Source organism: Parasteatoda tepidariorum, chromosome 9 (genome assembly GCF_043381705.1).
Source record: "Parasteatoda tepidariorum isolate YZ-2023 chromosome 9, CAS_Ptep_4.0, whole genome shotgun sequence".
Taxonomy (NCBI): Eukaryota; Metazoa; Arthropoda; class Arachnida; order Araneae; family Theridiidae; genus Parasteatoda; species Parasteatoda tepidariorum.
In genome coordinates this window covers 51,349,772-51,366,395 of record NC_092212.1, presented here as the reverse complement: position 1 = coordinate 51,366,395, position 16,624 = coordinate 51,349,772, and the positions used below count along the sequence as shown (strand labels likewise).

The 16,624-nt window shown below is 26.0% G+C and overlaps 2 protein-coding genes across 3 annotated transcripts; one reads left to right on the top strand and one right to left on the bottom strand.

The window, feature by feature from the left end:
* On the bottom strand, positions 1–6,732 carry LOC107438933 (dihydropteridine reductase). Its single transcript, XM_016051355.3, has 5 exons — positions 6,318–6,732; positions 4,919–5,108; positions 3,746–3,886; positions 3,466–3,658; positions 1–228 (listed from the first exon to the last, which is right to left on the bottom strand). The coding sequence occupies exons 1-5, from the start codon at positions 6,405–6,407 to the stop codon at positions 129–131; spliced, it is 714 nt and encodes a 237-aa protein (XP_015906841.1). The 5' UTR covers positions 6,408–6,732; the 3' UTR covers positions 1–128.
* Positions 6,733–6,843: 111 nt separating this feature from the next.
* LOC107438932 (extracellular tyrosine-protein kinase PKDCC) lies at positions 6,844–16,624 on the top strand. Of its 2 annotated transcripts, XM_016051353.3 has the most exons (5): positions 6,844–7,877; positions 8,748–8,879; positions 10,474–10,933; positions 14,888–15,064; positions 16,437–16,624. In XM_016051353.3, exons 1-5 carry the CDS (start codon positions 7,329–7,331, stop codon positions 16,514–16,516), a joined length of 1,398 nt encoding a protein of 465 aa, XP_015906839.2. In that variant the 5' UTR covers positions 6,844–7,328; the 3' UTR covers positions 16,517–16,624. The 2 variants fall into 2 exon arrangements, 1 of the variants encoding a protein (XP_015906839.2); XR_011637679.1 differs by lacking the exons at positions 14,888–15,064; positions 16,437–16,624 and adding an exon at positions 13,559–13,972 and having other exon boundaries at positions 10,474–11,203.

Sequence of the window (16,624 nt, the reverse complement as noted above, 5' to 3'; positions counted from 1 at the left end):
AGATTAACAAGCATACTCAGATCTTACTCAATTTATCATTTGTTGACATTTATAATTTTCCTGATTGGAATTTTTACTCAATACATTGAAAGCTCACATCAAATATATAATAGATATATTTTTAACACTCAATCCATCTTCAATTCTGTCACAGAATCTTTAGTTATAAGTTGCACCAAACTGCCAGATTTTGGACAATTGCTTCCACGTGCCCAATTTAGCAGCAACCTAAAAGGATTTAAATGTTTCAAAAATTATAAACACTATTTTTAAAATTATTTTGTTTCACATACTCAATTAAAAAAATTAAACTAATCATGCTTATCATTTTTTTAACAAACAGTAATGGCACTTACTAAATTACTACCTTATCACAAAAAAAAAGAAAACAAAAAAAACTTTCAAGCTAAAGAAATTACTTGATTACCCTAAACTTAATTTGATGAATATTTTTTGTTTAAGAGAAGTTTTAGCTTTGGAGGAATATATGCAATTTTACTTCGACTTAAATCTAGTTACATTTAATATTATTCATTTAAAATAAAATTCCATTCATATAAAATTTAATAATAAAATAACCTGCTTCCCTTACACTGGAAAACAATGCATTATTATACTGAATTTTAAAATTAAAGTATCTATACAATTGATAAGGTTAAAAAAAATACAAAAAATAAGTACAAAAAATAACCCCCTTACAAAAAATAAGGTTTATGAATAAATTCTTTTAAAATAATGCATTATTTAGAGAAAATTTGTTAAGCTTACATCCCTAACTATGAAAATTTTAAAAAGAAGCTTCCACTATGATGAAGATTTATTACTTAATGTATATTACAGTTACCATAAATTTATAGCACTAAACCTTAAATTGCTTAATTTATTAAAAAAATAACTTTAATCAGGGTTGGCATTTTGATCGAAAGAAACCTTTCTTCCAGGACACAGAAAAAACTGGACAAATTAACACATACTAAAGTTGACTAAAAGAATTTTTTAACACTAACTAAAAAATGAATAGTTCAAATTTTTAAGAAATAAAATTTAATGTAAAACAAAAAGGTAAAAATAAATATATTTAATTTTTTGAGAATCTATATAACCAGGGGTCTGTCTAGGTTTTTCTGAGAGGTACCTATTTTGTGAAAATTTAGATATAATTTGTGAAAAATTAAAAATTATATTTAAAAATGCAACACAAAAATATGGCAAGAATATAGATTTACCATGTCTTAAGGAATACAAAAATAAAATTTTAAGAAAAAGTATTTTGTGAAACTACCGTTTTTCCTAAAATTAAATTTGTGAAACTACCGTTTTTACTAAAGTTGAATTTGTGAAGGTACCGCTAAACGGTAGTAAATTCGGTTTGGACAGACCCCTGATAACTTAAAAGAATTGGTTTTGAATTTATATGCAAACCTAATACAGTACAGTATAATTAGTTGATCTATTTATATTATATTTGATAGAATATTAAAGCTTTTAACTTTTACAAAAGAAAATTCAAATGTTCATAAAGTTTCATCGCAATTTTTTAAGGCTAATGTATTTTTTAGTAATTTTATTTTTCTTATTTTACTTTTTTAGCATAACTATAAGAAGTAATTTTTTGCCCTAAATTTACTATATCAATAGATCACAAGCAAAATACAGTAAAGCTGTCAATATGTGAATTTTTAAAAAAATAACAATGGCTATAACATTTATTTTTAAAATGAAACTTTTAGGTTTGGGTGCAATTTTCAGCTAAGATATTAAGAAAGCTTTTAAGTCAATTTAATCAAATCAAATATTTTAAAATTCTATCAAATTAATCATTCATTTAATTACTTTAATAATCAAAATTTTAAGATAAAAATTTAGCAATTTGTAAATAAAAGTTTATGGCTAAAAATTCTTAAAGTTTAGTTTATAAATTATACTTAATTTAGAATTTTATGATTAACTAAGTAAAAATACAATAAGCATAAAATTATTAATTGATATACCTTTAGCATACAATCTAAAAATTGTTTTCAGTATTCATACTTAGCATTTTTTTATGAAAATTAGTTCGCTATTTGTATTTATGAATACAATGTACAATATGTAGTATAACACAATAATATACAATTTAATTAGGATATGTTAAAAACTCTTTATATAACAATAAAATTAAATTCTACTATACTTATTTATGTCAAACATTGTAAGAATCTACAACTGTTTAAATTTCTATAAGAAAATTAGCTATATATTTTTTCCCTTGAAATATATACTTTTTTATTTTAACTTATTTAAAAATAATTTATTAAATGACTTGGAACGATACTATTGTTTCTTGTTTCAACTAGATTGCAATTATAAAATTGTTTAAAATTTCAATTTAATACTTAATATTTCTTTATTAAAAAGAATTTATTCTACTTAGGAAGACACCTGTTTTTTACCCAACCTGCTACCTGTTCCATGCTTTTCTTTTCTTTTTTTCCTGTAGTCTTTTCTATTGCAGAAGAAACTTCCTATCTCTGATATTACTCTTAAATAAAAGAATTATTGAAAAAAAACAATTTCCAATGATTTCACGGTAATTCTATTGAAGTTTTTCTAGGGTCATCTTTATATCATTATAGTCATTATCATTATAGTTGGCTAGACAGCCCAATGTGAGCCAATGCCTTCCTCTGAAGATTTTTCCATGACAACTTCCGATTTATCTTTGATCTCCAATTTTTTCATTAATTGCGAGAAAATCAGACTCCACTAAGTCAGCCAATCTCAACCGTGGCCTTCCCGGCTTTCTTTTTCCAGTGAGTCTAAAAAGCAGTATCTTTTTTATTGTGTTGCCGTCACTCATTCCAATCACGTGGGCGATCCATTTCATTGTATTTATTTTTATATAATTAATAATGGTTGTTTATAAATTTTGCACAGTTCAAAGTTAAATCTCCTCCAGTTATTGTTTTCATTTACACCACCAAGTATACCCTGCAAAATCTTTCTCTCAAATGTTGCGATACAATTTTCCTCCAATTTTGTCATTGTCCAAGCTTCAGAAGCATATGTCAAGACAGGCAGGACAAGAGTTTTGTAGATTAAGAACTTTAGTTTTTCTAGAAAGAAACCTAGATTTAATAAATCTTCTCAGCCTATAGACAGCCCTATTCGCCAAATAGAGTTGGTTTTTTATTTCAGGATTAATTCTGTTGTCAATGGTAATAATTGATACTAAGTAAAACTCCTTACTATTTCAAATCTATAAGAATTTATTTCGGGATAGGCGTCTGGGACTCTGTTTCTTGAGAATAACATATATTTTGTTTTCTGTACATTTATGACCAAGCCCATTTGCCTTGCAGCCACCTCAAGGGCAATATCATTATAGTATTTAGCAGTAATAAGACAAGGTTGAATAGATATTTCATCTAAATTAGCAAATAAAATATAGAATGCACTCTATCTTAACAGAACTCTCTAACTTACTCAGCAACAAAAGTCAAAGGTGTCCAGGTAGAAAAATCAGCATCTGGCATGAACTTTCTATTCATTGGTGTATCTAGAGTAACTGGCAATATTGCTAAAGTTGTCGCTCCATCAGGTAATCCACTTTTAGGAGCAGCCAAACTTTGGACCAAATGATGCACTGCTCCTTTAGCCATCCCATATCCAATCATTCCTAAATAATAAGTAAAATGCTACGTTTTAAAGAAAAAAAAATTATGAGAAAATTTTTTTAGAAAAGAAAATTTAAAAGTATTTTTACCAGGGGTCCCTTCTAGTGCAGCTTTAGCTCCAGTCAATGTTAGAACACCTCCTTCTTTAAGATGTTCTGATGCTAATTTAGCTGAGATTACTGAAGTCCATACACTCTGTTTCCACATAAGATCAGAATTCTTCACAAGATCTGGAAGTGATAATTGTAATCAGATAAAATTATCATGAATAACAATATATTTTCTTTACATTAATTTCCATCTAAATATAAATTTTGATAGAAAATTTATAAAATTTACCAGATAAATATTAAATGTATGTTTTAGTTGAGATATAAATAATTAAAACTTACTGATTCAAACAGCTTTTATAAAAATAAAAATAAAAACATTTATGTTTAGATTAGAATCTTATAACTTATTATTTATCATTAATTTCATGTTATCATTAATGCAACTTTCTGCTTATATTATATTATTATTTTACTACAAACATTATGTAATAATTTTTAAAAAAACTTTTAGATAAAAAATTATTTTTTTTAACTTTATTAGCAACGAAAGTAATGAAAAAAAGAAATTACAGAAAACCTCATTTAATGACATTTGACTAGATATTAATTTGCTCAAAAATTTCTTTTCTCTTTGCTCCAGAAATGAATATAGCAGGAAAACAACCAGGTAAAATGAGAGAAAAAATAATATGCAGATTCAAACATCCAAAGATTTTGCATTTAATATTTTATCATACTTAAACAAATAAAAATTTCAATTTACACACGTATGAAAACATTTTTACTATAAAACATAGAAAATTTTCTTTACTTCTTTAAATCATAAATAAGTTTAATTACAAAAAAACTTAAAACAATCTTTAAAGTATAAAAACAAGTCTAAGAGTCTCATTATAAATATTTTTTCCAAAACTTAATAAATTATTTTAGAAATTGTTCTGTTTATTTACTGTAAAGTAAAAATTAAATAATGCAACACCATATAATCCTCTAAACAGAAAAGAAAATGACACAAATAAAAAAAAGTTTTATTAAACATTATTATTCCAGGCTATTAAGAAGAAAAATAATTTTTTAATTTTACAGCTATAACCTAACAACTCAAAAACAGCTATTTTACTCCAAACTTTCAGTTGATTTGAACATACATAAACAGAATTGTGAAATTTAATAAAAATTTCATAAGTACACATTTGTTTCAAAACATACCTTTTGAAGCAGCATTTCCACCAGCCCAGCCTCCAGCAACACAAATGACTGCATCAACTTTTTCATTATTTAAAATTTTTGAAACTCCTGATATAACTTCAGATTCCTGTTCAGTCCAGGATTCACTCGGTTTCACAACAACATTAGCATGTGCTTCCTCATTACTAGAAAGATCTATAGAACCTACCCACTAAAATGAAGAAAAAAAACAAGTGCATAAGGAAAATATGTTCCACTACATAAAGAATAATAATTTTATCAATAGCTAAATGTCCTCAAAAAATATACATTATAGAACCAACACACTTGAAATAAATATAAGAAAAAGTAAAATAAGAAATTGAAAAAATATTTTATTCTTAAATATTTTTTGGATTTGAAAATTTATGGAATTCTTAATTCAGAAATTCATTCTCTTTGTCCACCTTCTAATCATTTAGAATTAAAAATATTTAAAAAATTATACTTATTGTCAATGATTATTGAATTTAAGTATTATTTAACTAAGTTCAGCCAACAAATTTATATTTTAACAGAAATATTTTTACAATACTTTGGCAAAAATTTATTGACTGAAACTTCGTCATAGGGAATCTTGTGCAGAGCATTTTTGCAAAAGCATATTTTTTATTTTACAAAATTATTACATACCAATCAAAATAGCTTAAACATAATTTTTCAACAATCATACCTTCATTTTATAATATTAAATTTTATAGTTACACAAACATGTATAATGTGTAACAATCTCATTGCTGGTACTTATGGAATGCCATAAAAATTATGAGTTTCTCTTATCCAAATGGAAAGAGTTGTACTTTACATTAATGGTAATGAACAGTTTTAATTAAAACACATATTTCATATACATAAGAAATTACGACTGAATATTAATAATTTATGAAAAATCTCTTTCATTATCAAAAAATAAGTTGATCAGTATTTGTTTAAATGTTTTTAAAATAGTAATGATAAAATCTTCTGATATAGCTATACATTTTCTTAATCTTATTTCAGCTGCTTTTTTCCATAATTTTTTTAATTAATTAAACAAAAAGATTGAGAAATATAATGATGAGCCAGACTTCCCATCATGAAATAGAATTGTTCCAACAATTTCAGGAGAACATATTTAGTGTACAACTACCGAGATTTCCAAATAGTGCATGACTTATCACAATATTGCCCTACGCCATATGAATATGCTATACAGATAGCTTTATTTAAGAAGATGACGGGGAATTACTGTATTTTATACTTAAGGTCATTTAAAATAAACTGCTCATTTTAATGAGAGAGTACATATTAATTTAGCTACATAGATTTTTAGTACTATTGAAAATATTTTGTATTTTTTACAAAATCATAAAATAAAGTTAATTTAATATGAAATACATACCCAATTACACGCTTTAAAATGAGATATAATGGTACTTCCTAATGCTCCTTTTCCACCATACACGAGAACGCGGCCGGCATTGGTACTCATGTTTATAAAATTAATGATTTTTTACTGAGAGATAATCTTATAAATGTTAGATAAAGAAATATCAAATCTATCAACTCAGAGACTTTCAAATTCTATATCCTTGAGCTTTAATTTAGAAAAATAATAAAATTTAATCTTCAGTAAAATGAAGAAAGATTCACAAATAAGGATGAGTCAAGGAAATCCGTATAGAATGAAAAAGAAAGTTAAACCGATAAATCGAATTAAATGTGATTAGGAAAAGAGGACAAGGGATTATTAGCACTTAAGCCGAACAGTTGTGATCTACATTTATTGCATCATAAAATAAAAAATAAATAGATTCGGTATCGAAAGATCAAAACGATTACAATTATAATGTTATAAATAACTAAAGAAAATATTTGAAAATAAATTTATCCATGCTATCATATCTTATTATAAGAGCTCTCGAAAGAAGATAAAATAAAATAATTCGAAATAGAATAATTCCCTTCTATATTATGCAATGTAAAAGTTCTTGAAACGTAAAGAAATAAAATGAAGTAATTTAATTTAAAATGTAAACAAAGAATGTTTTTAAGCTTACCGTCATATAGGACTTACACATTAGTTTGGACAGTTTTTGTTCGGAAATATCAAAAAAAGATTTACGTACAAGTAAGCAAATTGAACTCAAAAGTTTCAGAAATTCAGTGCAAACTTTCTGTTATAAAATTCTCAAAATATGTTGAATCACAAAATGTAAACAATAATTTTACTAGACAATTATGTTTGAGACTTAGTCTATGGATTTAAGTTATTTAACCTAGTTGAAGTAAATCAAAATGTGTGAAGTCTTCATGACATAGGTTTTCAAATAGAATTTCTAGTTGTTTGTTGAGGGCTTTGTGAATTTCAGTCGCACAATCAAGATGAATTTTGTTGCTGGATAAAATTGTAATGCCTGCGAAAATTTCTCGCAAGATTTCTTCTATTTGCACAACTACATTTAAATTTAGCATTGCAATCTTTATGATCGTAAATGTACTTCTATTTTATTATATATTTGAAAAAGAAGAGCAGCCTGAGTGTTTACGAGTTGGTACTTGCCGCTTAATTAAAAAGCACAGATCCTTACCTCAAGAAAAATGGGGACAGACAATTTATTACGATGTACTTTTGAAGAATTTCATTAGTGTAAAAGATGAGTGGAGATTGCTGCCATCTTCTAATTTCAGCCACAACATAAACGTAGATCTGAATTGTTCGTCCTTGCTTCATTTTGATAAAGTGAGATTTTTAGCTGCCGGCTACACAAAGTCGACATTCAAAGTTCAATTAAAAAATCAAGTCATCTCTTTAAAAACTATAAACATTGAGGGACATGATATCAAGACTTGCTTAGCTGAAGAAGATAGATTTTTATATGATTGTTATTTATTAGCAGCAACCAAACTTTTGAAGGAAATAGTTTTTTTAAGATCCATATCTCACAAGAATATTATTAAGGTAAATGGCAAAAACAGATTCATTGAAACGAATGAATGAGTCCAAAAATGCTTCTCTTCATTGTTGTTATTTAAAATAATCATTTTTAACTACTATAAATATTACATATGTCATTTTAATTTAAGTAGTTTTAGCAGAAAATGTGTGATGATGATTTAATATTGTGAGGCTGTATCATCAATCATTTTGTGTGTGTGATTATTTTTTTTATACATTTTAGGATGAATTGCATATTGGTACCAGCACTAAAATAATTTCTAAGTTTAGTGCGAAAGATTTGTAACCGAACAACATAAGATTTTTTTTTTCTTTTCTCTTTGTTATAAATGAAGTTTCTTGCATATTTTAGAAAGATTTTTAATTTTTCTATAAACAGTGCCATTCTTCTAAAAATTAGTGTATTAAAAAAAATTTACACATTTCTATAACTGTATGCATATCTAATAAAAAATTATTAATCTAAGATGAAATTTGATTTTCAGTTAACTTGAAATGTTAACTGAAAATCAGTTCAGTGAAGTTAAGTTAACGTCAGTTAACTTGCATTGTGTATTTAAAAAAAAGGGGGGGGCTTCATCAAAGAAAAGCTATGCAGTTGCCATTTTTTTATTGCAAGGGAAAAATTGAATTTTATAATCCATTGATTGTATAATAAATTATAAATTTTAATTCCTCAGAATTTTGATGTAATCCATTTTTTCATTGAAAAAAATTTCCCAAAAAATAATTTTGCTGCTTAAGTGAGGGCTAAAGCTTCTTTGTTTTGTTAAATGGAATATTTAAATTTATAATTCATTGTTTATGTAATTATTAAAGTTATGTCTTAAAGAATTATGTAGATATTTTATTAATTGTTTTTTCGTATTTTAGGTTTTAGGTTACTGTATTCCTTCTGAACCAGAATTTTCTGATCCCCATCGCACAGTATCTATTTTTGAGGAATACGGAGAAGCTATCAATGTGATAAATCTCCTTCAGTTATCATGGGAAGATAGACTAAGAGTAAGTCATATTTATCAATTACTCAATTTCTTATTGTTTATTGAACTGTCTTGATGCAAAAAATTTTATGAAGTTCATCTTAGTTTAAACTCATTTGATCTTGATGCCTTCTCAACCATTGCAGGTATGAAGATCTTTGCGGATCGTGATAATCCAATATTTCATGAAAGTTGACATTATTACTGTTATAGTTATTTATTTTATTCAAGTTGTTGACTAATTATAGATTTCAAAGATCAAGGATTAATTGGTTTTGTTTGATTTATTGATATTGCAATTTTTATTGCTTTTAATTTTTATTATTTGTTCTCACCTTTTTTTTCTTTCTTTCTTTTTTTTGTCTAATACATTGTTTTTCAAAAATTAGGTTGCAACATGTTTTGCGTATTTCATTTGGAAACAAATAAACATATAAACAACTAGAGATTTCGATGAAATGTGTCTAAACACTTCTTGATTGCCGCATTAAAATTTATTCAACTTAAAACATGAAAATCGAACTTTACAGAAAATATGTTACAGTTTAATATGGAGAATTATCTTTGACATATTTCAAAACTGGATTCTAGTAAAGACTGTGTTGACTTTTTACAGCAATGCATTCGTGGCATCATATTCCACATTGCCAACCAAGTTTTTTAGGGTCAAAAAGGGGAATAAAGACTAGAAATGAAGTAACCTATGACTGTAAAGAACTCAAAACAGCAACTTGTCTACAAAGGTTTTACAAAAAAAAACTACAATGTACTGTTTTCTTTGATAAATGACTTTTTAGTGAAGTTTTTTTTTTTTTTTTCTATGTGGCAACCAAGGAATAACTGCTTAGTGCTAATTCCTCAATTTTTTTTGTTTTTATGTTCATGTATTCAAATTAGACAAAAAAGACAGGTTGTACCTTAACTATAGATAGGCAGTACATTTGTCATCATTCAAAAGTACAATTTCACAAAATGATTTTCAGCACTAATAGTGCTTGGGAAATTCACCTTGTATTTTTATTGCAATTAACAATTCAATTGTTATGATTACACTTGTCTTAGTTTTTTTTTTTCATAATTTGTTAATTAAATCAACAATCATTCATTAAATACTCATCATCATTCAAAGATTCAGCTTCATTGTCCAGTCCAATTGGTGCTTTGAATGAGGCATTTCTTATTACTTTAATTGTATTAATAAATAATCTTTTTATTATTTTTTATTCACATAATTGTTTGTTTGCTCAATTAGCTTAAGACTTATTAAGGCTTCTAAGATATTTGACAAAGGAAGCAGTTATAAATTATAATGTTTTAATTTTTTTTAAGAATAAAATTATTTAATAATGTTGCAGATATGTGAATAAAATATATGTGAATAAAATTATTTTTATCATTTGGTACTATGATATTTCAGGTTTAGATACATATTTAAAAAAAAAATTTTGACAAATATATTAATTAATTTGTGTGACGAAACATTGGAACCATCCAAATGCAAGCAATTTAGTACTTAGAAAAAAAATAATTTGTTTCTATTTAAGGATTAATTAATTTATTACTTTTATTTGCATATACATAATTTACTCTTTTTTTTTCATTTATTTCTTTATTAGATCGGTTTAGGCTTATCAAGGCTTCTTAAATACCTGTCATCATTTGAAGAGCCAATTGCACTAAATGATTTCCGTCGCCAGCAGTTCATTGTGGTTGATGGTGAACCTAAATTAATTGATGTTGATGATATTGGGCTCCAAGAGCAAAGATGTGAAAATTCACCATGCTGCTCTTCTTCACAATTATCTTTCAACTCTTCCATTTGTATACCATGTGTAAATAATGTATGTCAAGGTTTCAATGAAAAGTTAAATATTATAAAAACTGGTAGGCATTTCATAAAATATATTCTGCCTCATGGAGCACCAAAAAACTTAAAATCTATAGCTCATAAAATAAGCACAGCATTTGAATTTGCTTCCTGGGATGCTGATTTTATTTTAAAACAAATGGAAAATTTAGTCACTATTTTTAAAAGTGGAGTGTACAGAAATGTATCCAAAATAGGATATATATCAGGTAAATAAATTATTTTAAGTCTTTATTCATAAATTCTTTAAGTCTTTATTCTTAACTTTTGATTCATTAGAATTTAGGGAGAGTATTTCATAATATAAATTGAATATACAGAACTCTTTAAATTATTATGATATTTTGATTTTACCCAATAATTTAAAGTAAAAGCCTGACTATCTAAAATTCTGCTAACAAGAAAGCTCAAGTAATTGTAATTGTCAGTCATTAGAATTTAGGGAGAGTATTTCATAATATAAATTTAATATACACAGGGTTGCCACAGGCTACTAAAATGCAACTATTTGCTACTATTTTCGGCTTTAGGCGACTATGGCGACTTTTTTTGCCTGAAAAGGCTAAAAAAGAAACTATTTTCAGGAATAGGCGACAATTAGGAGACTTTTTTTACTCTTGGCAAAGTTTGCAAAAATGAACGTTACTTTTCAGAACATTAACAAAAGAAAGCAAACTTTTATTACAATCATTTATGTCCTAAGAGCCAAAAATTTAAATTTCCATTGGATTTTATTAAGTACTTGTTATATTTTCTCTCTGAGGGGCAGTTTTGTTACTTTTAATTGTTTTTTCCTTCTATTAACATTCATATTTTATTGTAATAGGACTTTTATTTAGGTACCTATTTTATGTATACCTTTTATATTTGTACAAAACTTTTTTTTAATTGGAGCATAGTTAGGACTGGGCGATAAATCGATGTATCGCGAAATATCGATTTAACGCATATATCTGTAGGCCGATGTAGTGACTTTCGTTTTAGGCGATGCATCGGAAATCTGATTTAAGCCGCCGGAATAAGATTACAATTGCGGTTTAACGATTTAATATGCAAGGATCCTTGACCAGGTTAATGCTGTTACCGCACTAACGAAGACGATTTTGATTTCGTCTAGCTGCAGAGGTGTAGATAGCGTTTTGCTATTAAGATGATGTTAGTTTCGTGATGTTGAATGACGAAGAGCGAATTGAATTAGAACTCCCGGTTTCGTGCGAGGATCATCGTTGTAATATAGAACGCAATGCATAGTTTCTTTATGTCCATTTTTGTCTTTGGGATTTTGCGTTTTTTGAAGATTATTTTCAATGGGACTTAAGTCATTTTGCGATTGTTGTGCATTTAATTTCGTCAGAAATAATTGTCTGGTTTCTTATAAATTATTTTCAGTGAGACTTTTGCTGCGATCGTTTCGTTCTGCATTATTTCATAACGATTCTTATCAATTATTTTTAGTAGACCTACTGTTACTTTGCGATTGCTGCACAATCGCTGTTATCTTAAATTTTCGTTCTGAACTCAATAGATCAAATCATTGATTTTTTTCAATTATTGTTTATTTTAAGCGATACACTTTAATAGGGGTATTTTGTATTTAACTTTGTTATAAAAAGTTAATTATTTTAAATTTATTAAATGTAGGTAAGTATAATAATTTGATTGTTTTTCAACCAATAAATGTTCAGTCGTTTTTAATTATAAAAAAATTAAAACAAAGCTTACCTTTATTTAATTTGCTTTTATTTTTGAGAAAATGAAAACAAAGTTTTAAGAAAATTTGGCTATTTAGTTAAAACAAATTTTTTTTTAGAATCAAATAAAAAGTTTGTAATGTTTTGAGGTTTCCAATTTATTTTACATTAGTACTTAAAGTATTTTTTTGAAATTTTTATTAAAATTCTTTCAATACTTGTTTGTTTTATAATTTGTTAGATAGTCAGTATCATTTTTAAACAAATAGATCTTTAGTCAATTTTATTTTCAAAAATGAAAATAATAATAAATAAGTAAAAATATTTTTACATTTATTAAGTACAGAATTTGACCATTAGTTAATACTACTTTTTATTATTTTAAATAAGTAAATAAAAAAGAGTCTAATGATGTTTCAAAAGCGTGTTTTTTTTCCAACAAATAATAAAAAAAATTTTTTCTTCCTAAAGTGAATATTTCTTTGATTTGTTTTCTACTTCCCTTTTTTTTTCTTCTTTTAATTTTTAATGCATGTATGTAAAATAATTTGTTACAGTATTATTATTTTTAAACCAATAAATCTTAAATCATTTTTAATTTAAGAAAAATGAAATAAAGCTGGGGTTTGCTTTTACTTGAACTTCTTTATTAATTTAATTGAAAAAATTAAACAATGATATTGATGTCATAGTAGAATATGTTTAGAATTAATATTTTCTTTTGTAATAGATTTATTCCTTTTTATTTATTTTTGATTGATTTAAAGATCTCCCATAGATAATTTTTGAACATATGCTAAATTGCGATACATTACTATATCGTGATGTCTAACTGACGATATATCACGATTTAAAATTTCTGGCATCACCCATTCCTAATAATAGCATTTGAAAATTAAGCTATAATTTTAGTTATTTGGATACTATTTTTGATAAATTTTTTTCCTGTTCAGGCAACTATTTTCATAGTTTGATGCGACTATTTTCATGCTTGAGGCTACTAAAAGCAACTATTTTTGTTCATTTTTTACTGTGGCAACCCTGTAGACAGAACTCTTTAAATTATTATGATATTTTGATTTTACCCAATAATTTAAAGTAAGAGCCTGACTATCTAAAATTCTGCTAACAAGAAAGCTCAAGTAATTGTAATTGTCAGAGATCTAAATATTGGAAGATAAATGAACAAAAAATTCATTATTACTTAATAAAAATGGATGGTATGATTTTCTTTTTATGTTCATCCTGTGTACTCCGTCCCCAATTTGCAATTTAAATTTTATTTTGCTACTGTCAAATTTTAATAATTTTTGCAGACAACTATTTTGCAGTTACATTTTTTTATAGGTAGCTTTATGAATTTTTCTGAGCATCTATTATAGTTTTTCCTCCCTTTATCTGTATTAGTTTTTTATAAGTATTGATTGTGATATTTTTTCTTTTTTAATGCATAGCTTTTTTTCTGGAAAATAAGATATTAAAAATTGAGATTTTCGGTCCTCAAATATCTAGAATTTTGGATAGTAAAACATTTACTGTATAATTAAAATAAAAAAAGGCTTTATTAACTTTTTTCTGCTTTATGTGAATATTATATTTATATAATCTTTATTTCATAATTATCCTCTTTCATTATTTAATTTTACTTGTTACTTTAATTCTATAAAGTACAAATTATGATTGACAAATCTTATTCTGTACATTACCAATACAAGTGAAAATTCCATCTACATCTTATTGGTGGGAAACTGAGTATGAACAATTGCAAACTTGAAGAGAATATTAAACTTCTGATATATCTCTCTGCTTAATTAATATTTATAAGGCAAGAGACAGTGTTTGAACATGCTTGAAATTCTAGAAAGTCTTATTATTGACATTTGTATTTAATTTTACACATAATTTTACCATTCATAAGATTTTCCTGTATTTTATAAATTCTAAAAGGTCAGGAGCCAAAAATAGCATAAGTAAATTAATATCATGACATGAATAAAGTATAAGGGTTGCCATATTTTAAGTGTTATCTTCAGTTTCATCAGCTAAAGTTAGATGGACTTAAAAAAAAATGAATGGTAAATAGCATAAGTCATATTGTAAACAGTACACTAAGAATATAAGATGGCATCTTTTTTAATCAGAAGTAGTAACTGGGAAATCTTACTACGAATTTTAACCATAGGCGTGTCGCCAGCAGTTAAATGTGTGTTGCCAGTAATTAAATGTTAAGTTATCATATATCTAATCATAAAGCTAATCACACCACTGTGTGATTAACTTTATATGATTCTCAATCCTTGTTGCTCAGTAAAATTATGTTACAATCATCAGGTTCTGTACAAAATTACAGATGCTTTCAAAATTTGTGCAAAAATTCATTATAAATACTGCCTGTATGTATATTTTTTAATTGAAAATATAATTAAGCTTATAAAATATATTTCTCTTTTTTTTTTCTTTTTTTTTTTTAAGGTTTTAAAATGTATTCTCACAAAGATGTTTCTACAAAATTTGACTATAGATGCCAATTAACCATATCTGGTTATGGTTGTATGACTTCTGTCATTGATGCTGAAGAGGCTTCTGAACTTTGCTGGTCTGATATCAGATGCAAAGCATTTGTTTTGACCTCTACAACTACTTGGACAGGTAGTAGTTTTTTCCCAGCCATATTGTTTTTACTTAAGATTGTGAGATGAAATAATATTGACTAAGTTTAAAACCAAATACTGTTATCATTTTGGAAATCTTTCTTGGAAACCAAAAATGAACTTTTTTACTGGATTTAGATCTAGTACAGAGAACTAAATGCATTTAAGAATGGTGCAAGGCACATTTTCCAGATTTTTTTTTTGCAATGAAAGAATCTAATGAATTTTTCTATTGGCTCCATCTTAAGAACAAAGGTTTGTGCTAAAGCTCTTAAAATGTTTTATTGCGGCCTTAAAACAAAATTTTACAAATCTAGAAAAATCAGAAAAATTGTAAAGAGTTTAACGAAAATACCCAAAAATTCAGAGAAAATTAATCAATTTGGGTTTAGAGTACCTAGAAATCTTATATATTTTTTTAAAAAATTGGTTTTTAAAAAATCATTTATTTTCAACACTAATGTTATATAAGTATTTTGTGTTACATTTTATCTGTTGAGAATGAGGCATAACTAAAACCTTAATAACAAAATTTATACTCCCAGTTGCAAAAATCAGAGAAATTGTATAAGATCAGTCTGAAAAAGTCGGGGAGATTTTTTCCCCCAAGTATTTACAATGTCTTTGTATTGTTTAAATTTTTGTGCAAGGAATGGAACCAGTAATGTACATAGAGGCCTTAGGTAGTCATTTTGAAAATTTGTAAATGTATTACAAGTAATAATGCTTTCATGTTTATTTGAAAGTTTGGTTGCAATATTTTTATAAACATTAAAATCTTGTATTATATGTAACTGAGTTATTTCTCGTCACCTTGTAAGTTGTAGGCTGTGTATTTGAAATATTAGATTTTATTTCTTCCCTTCCTTTAGAATTTTCAACAATTTCTTAAGCAATATTTGTGTTAAAAATAAAAACTTTTTGTGTTTTAAAAAAAAAAATTTTAAAAATATGCAAAATTAATTTATTTTTTTCTTCCCACCTTGGTATGTCTTATTATATGTTGGCTTCCTAATTATCTGAATTAGTTTTCACACAATATAATATTTTCTCATTAAATTAGAATATCTCTCTCAAATTATATCACGTTTTGCAATAAAGTGTTGAGCAATAGCTGTTTTTTTAACTATCACTTTAGTCCATCAGTAATACGAAAAAAAAATATATGTATATATATATCTTTATCAAAATTTTTGAATTATTCGTATTACATAATAACAAATTAGTATGCTGTGTATTCCTTGGAACATAACAGTATTTTTTATTTAATGAAAAATTTTTAACAATAATTAGTTTATATACATATATTATTACCTGTTAATTCTTGATACTAAAAATTATTCTAATTCAAGTTGTTGTTTTTTTTCTAGGAAGAAAAATAGTGCTTTTCAAAAGTGGATTTGGAAACTTACTACACAATAATCAAACAACTCTATTTTTAAAATTGTAACATGTAACTTTTGTATTAAATTAAGGGACATTCTAAAAGTGTTCCAGTGTCAAAATAAGTTCAAATGAAATTTCTCCATTTCAGACAAAATAAATTCAAATTATTTAA

What these genes read in the sequence shown, in the direction of transcription:
- LOC107438933 (XM_016051355.3), bottom strand. Translation starts at nt 6,407, where the DNA reads ATGAGTACCAATGCCGGCCGCGTTCTCGTGTATGGTGGAAAAGGAGCA. An exon ending in TGGAAATGCTGCTTCAAAAG is followed by an intron (nt 3,887 to 4,918) that starts GTATGTTTTGAA and finishes TATCACTTCCAG; the next exon opens with ATCTTGTGAAGAATTCTGAT. An exon ending in CCTTTGACTTTTGTTGCTGA is followed by an intron (nt 229 to 3,465) that starts GTAAGTTAGAGA and finishes AAATCCTTTTAG; the next exon opens with GTTGCTGCTAAATTGGGCAC.
- LOC107438932 (XM_016051353.3), top strand. Translation starts at nt 7,329, where the DNA reads ATGCCTGCGAAAATTTCTCGCAAGATTTCTTCTATTTGCACAACTACA. An exon ending in CTCACAAGAATATTATTAAG is followed by an intron (nt 7,878 to 8,747) that starts GTAAATGGCAAA and finishes TTCGTATTTTAG; the next exon opens with GTTTTAGGTTACTGTATTCC. An exon ending in CATGGGAAGATAGACTAAGA is followed by an intron (nt 8,880 to 10,473) that starts GTAAGTCATATT and finishes TTTCTTTATTAG; the next exon opens with ATCGGTTTAGGCTTATCAAG.